The 9,041-nt window shown below is 55.5% G+C and overlaps 1 protein-coding gene across 9 annotated transcripts in view; it reads left to right on the top strand.

Moving 5' to 3' along the window:
- Nucleotides 1-4,500: 4,500 nt before the first annotated feature.
- Nucleotides 4,501-9,041, top strand: part of LOC115333532 (H(+)/Cl(-) exchange transporter 5) — a 44,766-nt gene continuing 40,225 nt past the window's right edge. Inside the window, exons 1-3 of one of the 9 annotated variants that reach the window (XM_029996575.2) lie at nucleotides 4,501-4,606; nucleotides 5,126-5,175; nucleotides 7,705-7,899. Coding sequence is in view for 2 of the 9 variants with exons in the window: in XM_029996570.2 (XP_029852430.1) it covers nucleotides 5,196-5,199 (4 nt within the window). In the remaining 7 variants the exon portion in view is untranslated. Of the gene's footprint in view, nucleotides 4,607-5,122; nucleotides 5,200-5,533; nucleotides 5,553-7,704; nucleotides 7,900-9,041 lie in introns of those variants that run through there. The other 8 variants (XM_029996572.2, XM_029996574.2, XM_029996573.2 and 5 more) reach the window with 8 other exon arrangements.

Genomic DNA, 9,041 nt, shown 5'->3' with positions numbered 1-9,041 from the left:
GCATGTTTAAAGTTCAACTTTTTTCTCATTTTGCTGTGATATTTGCTTTTTCTGGGGGGTGTGTTCCTTGCTATCTGTTGGCTTCCAGCTGCGTGCTGGCTGTCAGTACTTGTAAGGCCGATGCTGGGTAGATATTGCAGGTAGCCACTGAAGGCAAATATCAGGTGGATGAAGCAGCAGCATCCTCCCTGCAGCCTCACGTGGTCCAGAGCATCCCCGTCCTTCTGCCCCACCTGGGTCAGCAGCTCCATCCCAGCACGGTTGCGTCATGGGGTTGGACGAGAAGCCGGTTGCTTCCTTTCTGAGGATCACCTCTGTCTTTACAGCGTGCCCCAGGAGGGTACGGGGCTGAGCTCTCTGTTAGCAGCAGGATGAGGCCATGCCTTCTGCAGGCAGCAGTGGCAGGCTGCACCCATCACCAGGACCTCTCTCTGGGTGCGGTCTCCAGGTGGGGTGCCATATCCAGGGTGGCCCAGAGCACGGCAGGGATGGCTCCCGGAGCACCCAGTGCTTTGGACTGGGGTCTGCTGGGATGAGGTGGGTGGGGAGACAAGGAAACGGCAGCGGCACGGGAGGCAAAGGGCAGCAGGCTCGTCACAAAACGATGCCAAGGGGCAAATCAGAGGCTGTGCAGGTGAGGTGGTGGGACGCTGGATGGTCCCAGCTCCGTTCTGCCCGCCATGGCCACGTGTTTCCAGCTTCTGCTATTTCAGGGCTTCCTGTTTCCCTGAACTGAGCAGCTTCCCAGCACGCTGGGGACAAGGCAGGCGGCTCTGGGGCTGGCCCTGCCTCTATGTGATGGGTCTGACTTTCACATTCAGCCAGGGGGATTTTTTTTTAATTACTTCTGATGAAGCTCCTGGGCAAGTGGCGTAGAAAACAATGGGCAGGAAATCAGGGATGGGGTCTGCCTTCCCAGTCCCAGCAGCTCTGCCCTTGGAGTGTCTGCAAGTACCTCCAGGTCTGAGTTTCTTTTCCTAAAGCTCCTCCACAGAGCAGCCCAGTCATCACAGCAGCGCTTGTCACTGTCGGGATGGGCAGGACAGCGGTGGAGTGGAGCAGAACCCTCTCCTTCCCTCTCTTTCCCAGCCCCACAGCCCTGCTCCTCCTTCCCAAAGAAAGACCATTGCTTTGCAGAAAGTCTGTTTTCTGCAGAGGTTTTCAAGTTGCACCTCCCCATCCTGTTTGTTTCTGATTCTTCCAGGCCTTTGCATACTATGCAAATGTGAAAAAAAATGTTGATTTTACAGGAGGAAAAAAATGAGAAGTTCATTTAATGGGAAAATGGTGGAGGTCACAGTCCCGCAGGAGCTGGACATGGGGCTGCTCTGGGGAGTCCTGAGGGCAAGGACCAACTCTGTGGGGCACACAGGATTTCCCAGACCTGGGGACAGTAACTTGGAGAAGGGGACCAGAAAAGGATCAAACCAGCAAGCAGGGCAGGAGAGACCCACTTGCTGCTGCCGTGTGTGCTGGCAGGGGACGGGTTCTCACCATCCCTAGGGAGGGACGTGTTGCCCGCCTGCCCTTCTCCATCAGCCCTGATGCCTGGAGCACAGGGGGGGGGAGGAAGGTGGAAGGCCAAATCCAGCAGCCCCTGCTCCTGCTCCTGGAGGGGGGCTGAGAGCACAGCCCAGCTCAGTGCACGTCTAAAGGGTCGGAGCACCACACTGTGCACAAGGATGCCGTGGGGCTGGCCGCATCCAGCAGAACTGCCTGGGGCTGAGGCCAGAGGACCTGGGGCTCATTTCTTCGCATTAATCCCCTGGGGAGCCTGGATGAGCTATGTCATCACAGAGAAGATCAGATGAACTTTATCTTCACTTGATCAGGACTTGCGGCAGGGTCTTCCTCTTCTAAAGGATCTTCACTTCCATGGCATGATGCTGGTGCCATCTTCTAGGGTCACCGTTATGGTAAAACTAAGGCGTCTCTTCTCCCACGTCCTGAAAACGGGAGCGTTGCCAGCCCCACTGTGACGTTCACCCTCCTTGCTACCTCTGCTGGTGGGACACAGGAGGTCCGAGGGTAACAGGGCATTGGTGAAGCCTTTCAATGAAGAGATGTAGGGCCATCTTCCCACGTGCCATCTGAGGAGACGTTCCTCAGGGAAGCGAGCACATCTGTGCAGCATCTGTGCATCTCCATCCGAGCAGGAGCTGGGAGCTTGCAGAGACTCCCCAGCTCAGTGAACTGCTGCTCCCGGGACAAGGGAGAGCCAGGGGCTTGGATCCTGCCCTGCCCTGGTCCTCGCACGCCTGCAGGGCTGTCTACTGCCAGACTCGGCCTCAGGAATGAGACAGGTTCCTGCTCCACTTCCAGCAGCATCATCCCACCGCGTCCTCAGCACGGCTCCGTGCTTTTCTGGGTTGTCTCCCAGCAGGGATTGGCCACGCTTCCAGGCCCAGAGAGTAAACTAGCCAGATTTTGAGCCAGTCTCCATCGGAGGAGGAGAAGGTGACTCCAAGGCCACCAAGGGATACCCAGGGAGCTCAAGCACGGTGCTCCTGGCTGGCGGTGGGCTCTGCCTGGCCGGGCAGCTCCTGCCCGCACCGTTGCTGCCCTCTAGTGCTGCCAGCATCCCCACTACCGCCTGTCCCCAGGCTAACTGGTGATAGACTGGGAGGTGGGCTCTGGTGGTGGGGCTGCATTGGTGGGGGCTGGCTCCTTCTGGGGGGCATGACCCATAACTGCCCCAGCTGCTGCTCCGAGAAGCTTAGTGCTGCTGAGGATGCTCATGAGCCGGCGGGGGGGGGGGGGGGAATCCCCATAAAAACTGCTACCTGTGAGTCCTCCATCAAAGTGCTTGGCCCATGGACACAGGAGGGAAGAAGGGAAACTGAGGCACTGTGGCTCTCCTTCCCCCCCAGCTCATGCAGCAGCTCAGTGCTCTGCTCTGACGGTGCCCCCGGTTTGGCACGAGGGGGTTTACGGGGAGGGTTCGGGCAGAGACCAGTGGGTGCAGCCAAACCTGGGGGGGTCTGAGCTGGGGGGGAGCTGGGTTTAGCCCCCAGAGCCCTGAGGTGCCCATCTGGTGGGGATTGGGTGGGGAGAAGTGGAGGGGTGGTGGGTCTAGGATGGTTTTAGGACTGCCTTTTCTCTTCCAGACTTGTCCGCTTTGGGGGACAGTAGGGATGGAGCCTTCAGGGGGAGCAGGGAGAGGCACCAGCCCCCCCACTCTGCCCTGGCTCAGGGGGTCCGGTGCTGGCCTGGGGCAGGCTGTTGTCAGCGGGGTTGTCCTCTGCGGCCATGCCACAAGCCAGAGCAGACCTGGGGTAAAAAGTTGTGTTTTCCCAACATTGAGCCATTGTTTTACACCCACCTTTCTTCCATCTGACGTATTTTCTGCCCCAATGGACACTCCCCGGGTCCGGCCGGCTCCCCTTCAGCATGGCACGGAAAGCGGCGATGGGGGCACTGAGGCGAGCAAGCTGGTGCCGAGGGACAGTTTGTCTGCGAGTCACGGAAAGCACTAACATCTTTTGTGAGTATTTAATGAATTGAGAGGGACAAGTATTCCTGGAGCTGGAAATTTTCCTGTTCCTGTGGGCATTTTCCCACAGGCTTCCCATCACAGTCGGACTTCGGGGGGCTGGAAAGTGCCCCTTCATGTATAAGGATGTGTTCTCCAGCTGGAGGCGTTTAGGGAGAGAAACTCCTCCATGTCCCCCCGACTCCGCCGTGGTGGCCAGGGGAAAGGGTGGGCGAGGGAAGGAGGGACACTTATTTTTAAGACCAGGTGGAAAACATCCCCCCCGAAGCAGTTTGGCAGCAGCGATGTCCCAGCCTGGGGTCGGGTGGTGTCGGATGAGCCGAGCTCAGGTAAAAGCAAGAGATATTGGGGTCGGGTCCAGCCCTCCTCACCCTACGGGGTGGGATTTTTCGCAAGGGTTTCAGCACGGGGGAGGTGTCCCAGTGGGGCTCATGACGGAGGGCAGAGCATCTCTCCAGGACCCTTGGGACCTGCTGCACCAGCCCGGCTGGGGGAGATGGGGGTGAGCGATGGGGGGTCGGTGATGGGAAGTGGGGGGTCAATGACGGGGGGGTCTCTGCTGGGGAGGCCAGTGATGGGGGGGGCAATGATGGGGTTCTGCAATGGCAGGGGGAGAGCAGCAATGGGGGGGTCAGCGATGGGGAGTCTCTGGTGGTGGGTCAGCGATGGGGGGGGTCTTCGGTGGGGTGGGCCAACAATGGGGGGGGCAGCGATGGGGAGGCCAGGGATGAGGGTGGTGAGTGTTGAGTGGGGGGGCGGACAGGGGCAGGGTGGAGGTGCGATTCGCGCTATGGCCTCACACAAGGGACCCCCTCGCAGAACGAGGAGCGTACCGCTTTAAGAACCCGGCGCCCACACTCAAGATGGCGCCGACAAGGCGTGCCCCGTCCTTCAACAGCGCAGCAGCGCGCCTGCGCACAAGCCCTGCCCCGGAGAGAGGCAAGGGGGCGGGGCGGGGCGACGTGCCGTCACGTGGGCTGCCCGGCCCCGCCCCGCCGTGGGTGGAGCCGCCCCGTCGCGCAGGTGCAGCGGCCGCGGGGCCGGGGCCGGGGCCGGGCTCGGGCTCGGCCTCAGCGGCGGGGGTCGGCGGAGCGGGAGCCTGGAGCGGCGGAGGTACGGGGCGAGGGGCCGGGGGAGGCGGGGTGGGTCGTCCCCGGGGTAGCTGTGGGGCTGAGGTGTTTGGGCGGGAGGGGAGGAGGTGTGGGGCGGGCCGTGGGGCCGGGCCTGTGGCCGCCCGTCCCCCCTTCTCCCCCCCCTTCTCCCCCCCCTTCTCCCCCCCTCTTCGCCCCCTTTTCTCCTCCTTTTTCTCCCCCTCCTTCTCCCCCTGTGTTGGGCGATGGCGCCCTTGGTCTCGGGGCGGGGAGGGACGCGGATGTGGTAGCTGGAGGCGGGAAGCAGGAGCTTTGGCAAAAGCTGGCGTGGGAAGTCGAAGAGAATCGCAAAATGGGAGAATTCCTGGATCCCCGGGTCGGGCGGGGATGTTCTCCACGAAGCTTGACAGGAGTCCAGCGTCTGGAGCGCCTGCAGCCCCGCTGACGCTTACCCCGACCCCGGTGTAGCGCTGGGGAAGGCTGTGTGTGTGTCCTGGCCGCCTCTTCTTGCCTGAGCAAGTCACTCTTTCTCTTCCAGCAGCTCCAAGAAGCATCAGACCGAAGGCAGGAGCAGCTGAGCCTTGGGAGAAGGTACCGATGCCGCTTGTTGGATGGGTAAATGATCCTCTCATCGTCGCGATTGACCTCTCTTGTGGGTGAACTCTGGTGCTGAGAGCAGAGGACCGGGATCGGGCAGCGTACGGCGATGTGATGAGCTGCCGGGAGGGCACGCCACCCGCTTTCCTTTCTGTCTGCCGCTGCTGGAGCGCGTGTGGGCAGAGCTGGTGTCCCTCCGTTTGTTTGGGTGCTCAAGGAAAATTCCCATCTGAAGGAGCCTCCAGGAATAGATGGGGCGAGAAATAGGGCAGCCAGAGTTTGGGAATCCTTTAGTACAACCTGTGTTACCAGCCTCTGGGTGTTGTGAGCTTTCACTAGTTCAAGTTTTAAAGCCTTTGTTAATCTTGAAGGTTGTACCTCTTTTTTTTTTTTTCTTTTGCAGCAAGAATGAAAGGAATGATTTAGCTTTTTACACTTGTGCAGAGCAGGTGTTTGTGAAACACACACTTCATAATTTTCCCGGTGTTGGTGGTTCTGTTCTGGGCTCCTGGTGGTCGTGGGGCAGGAGTGTGAGCACTGGCACCTAGGAGTCAATGGGGACATGTGGCTGGCAGACACTGCTGCACCTCTGACTCCCTTTGTTCCCAGAAGAACTTGAAAACAGGATTATTTTTGGTTTTAAGATACTGCTTGAATGATGGTTGTATAAAATAGAAAATTGTTTTTCATTCTTTGGGATGCAACGGCCAAATAATCTTCTTGCCGGCCAGAGCTGGAGCCTTGCTGAGCTGCTCCTTTCTGAAATGGCCTGCCACCCTCTGCACAGTTATAGGTGAAGGTCTGTGGTATATGACCTTCAACTTGGTTGCACCAAAATATCTTTTGAGGTTTGGATTTGGTTTGCCCTGGATTTTGTGGCATTGTCACTAACAGTTGTTCTCCGCTCACCCATAAGCTGACATGCTTTGGGAGCAGCACCCAAACAAAAGTGGTTTTTTTAATGGAGTTGTGTTGTCCCTGCACCTTCTCACACCCCCCTGTACACCACACACACTTAACAGCAAATTTCCTTTGGTCTCCCTGTGGACTTGTGACTCATGACCTACAGGTCATGATCTTCAGCTACCAGAAAGCTGCAGAAGTTAGAAAATCACCATGGGCCCTAAAATACCAAAGCTCATTTCTCTTTTCTCCTGCCGTGTTTTGTTAGAGGTTCTTGGGAAGTTGTGCCACACAGACATACTTTTCTTTTTTCTCATGTCCCTTGCCATACAGCTGTGCTGCTGCTTTCTGCTGCCGTGTGCTCTTGGTAACCCTATTGCATTTCAGGACTGGGTAACACTGCTAGGCAAGATTTTCTTTTCATCTAAATACTTTCCTTTGGTTGTTCTCCAGCATTGTTTTGTCCGATTCACATTCGATCTGGTTTTGTTTTAAAAAAAAAAAAAAAAAAAAAAAAAAAAGCCACGACACTGGTAATTGAGTAAGAAATGTGGCTGTAACACCAATATTTCAGGAAATATCTGTTAATGATACATTATTCTTTCTGCTGTAGATGTCTTGGCAAGGCAAAAAGCCAGTTGTGCAATTGTCGTGTTGCAGCATGCAATTAGTACACAGAGTCGCTTGCTTTCTGGATAAAGGGCTGCTCTTCACGAACAACTGGTTTAATGGGAGGAATCGTGGGGCAAGCTCTTAGGTCGGCAGCTGTTACTGTCACACTAGCCGGTGGCGACAGGGTTCAGCAGAAGGGTTTAAAAAATCGGGGAAACCTGATGGTGCAGGGGGACGAATGCTCTGGTGTGGGACAGTGGTGGGTGGCTTCATGCTTGGGGAGGGTCTTCTGCTGCTGAGATGCCTGGATACATCTCCTGCAGCACCTAGGCTTGTGCTGCTGCTGCCTAGATTTAGTATAGGGATTCTAAGTGCAGGGTAATGTACACAAATTTTCTTTTTGTACCTGGGAATAGCATTTTCAAGGACGTGTCTGTGCGGTGGTGGTGGCGGCATCCTCCCCTCGGATCGAGCTGCTTGCTGCAGCTCCGTGGGCTCTCAAGGCTCGCCTGCTGCTTCTGCTCCTTTGCCCTGTGTCCGCCTTTACCCACCTCCTCCTTCCCCAACACTTGACATTATTCCTTTCCCTCTGCCACAGTTCCTCATTTTCTTCTTTCATCCTTGGTGTCGAAGGTGGCACCAGCTGTGACTCCAGCTGGATCTGGTCACTAGTGAAGGAAGGCAAACCTGCCCCCCCAAATTCCTCACCTTGAGCATGCTTACATAGGGGTAGAGTTCATCTGTATAATACCACAAGTTGTTTGGGTGTTTAGCGGGTGGGTGAAGTCTGACCGGCTGGCTGGCGCCCCAGACTGTGTGCACAGCCAGGTGAGGGCTGGCGGTGGCTGACGTTGCCATCATCTGTTCTTAGACTCGTCCAGCGGGTTTGGGAGTTTGGATTCCGGTCTGAGTGCAGAATTGACAGCGTGGGTTTGAATATTTATGTGCATCTTGCATCATGCTTTTAATTATTCCCGCTGGAATAACAACTGGCTCTTGGTTATGCAGCACAGCTTCACGTGCAGTTGTTGCTGAAGGACTGCGAGCCCTGGTTTTGGAAGATCCTTTTCTGAATGAGTCCCTTGAGCGTGGAAACCCACCCGTCTCCTCAGTGTGGCTTGGGCAGCATCCGAAGGTAGAGCAGATGAGGGGCCTTGGGGAGCCAGCCGTGTGAGAGGGACCAGACACACCGCTTCAGCCAAGGTAACCCTGGGCACTTCCATGTCTGCTTGATAGGAGAAGCTACAAAACCAGATGATTTGGACTTCTGTGGTGCTGCAGACCCGTCGCTGTCACGCTGCAGATGTTTGTCTCATGCTTTTGATTTGAGGCCGGTGCTTGGATACTGTAAAGTGTGCAAAACCACTGTGACTAGTGTTTCAGAGCTTGCTGCGGTGCTGCTGGCGGTGTTTTGTAATTGTTCCCTTTCTGCACAGCTGTGTCGTGGAAGGTGGGATGTCGGATGTGTGGCCCTGCATCCTTAGGGTGAAACCGTCGAGGGTTTCCTTGGCAGCCATTTGTTTCCCAAGGCAGAGGAATGGGTGAGACTGTCTCCAGGGAAGGTGGCTGTTGCAGCACCCTGTTGTTATCTGGAGAAGAAAGAAGTGGTTTTGCTGTAGGGCAGAGTCAGGTCGTCTCCAGGACAGAGCAGACTGCTGGGGAAGCTCCTTCTGTCTGTGTACGGCTCTTTTTCAGTCAAACTTCAGCAGCCAACTGACTGAACTTTGGATTTGTCTGTGTAGTGGACATAGATGTGCTTCAGTCAGAAGAAGAGATGCTACAGGCATGCTTGGGTAATAGAGTTAGGGGAGATGAGAATACCTGGACGAGCACTTTGGTCAGATAGAGGCAACTGGTGGCTTTTTGGGGGGTGGAAGATTTTCATCATGTCCCTGACTTTCATCTTAATAGTCCTTTTGCCTCCTCATGGGTTTTTGCTTTAAGCAAAAAATTCTCAAGAAATTTAAGAACTGTAGTGAGACCTACACAGGGTATGTAAAATTACTGTGATTTTTTTTTTTTTTTCTTCTTTAGTGACACCTGCTACAATATCACTTTTTAAAAAGTTTTCAATAAAAGAAGTACTGCTGCAGTCAGCAGCAGTCCGTTTCTGCTCTTGAGACAGTAAGGACCATAACTGATGAAAGGAAAATCCTTTTTGTGTTTGTATAGTGTCCATGATCTCTTAAGTGCTGCACGACAGTAAATGGAATGGTTGCTGATGAAATGTATGTGCAGTTGCATTTTCCAGAATGCTTTATAGCAAACAGCATGGAAGGTGTCCATTAACAGAGGGTCTGAAACCTGCGTCGTGATGCTGCTGCCTGCTGTGGATGAGGTGGGTG

Source organism: Aquila chrysaetos, chromosome 21 (genome assembly GCF_900496995.4).
Source record: "Aquila chrysaetos chrysaetos chromosome 21, bAquChr1.4, whole genome shotgun sequence".
NCBI lineage: Eukaryota > Metazoa > Chordata > Aves > Accipitriformes > Accipitridae > Aquila > Aquila chrysaetos.
This window is presented reverse-complemented; position numbering and strand designations above follow the sequence as displayed.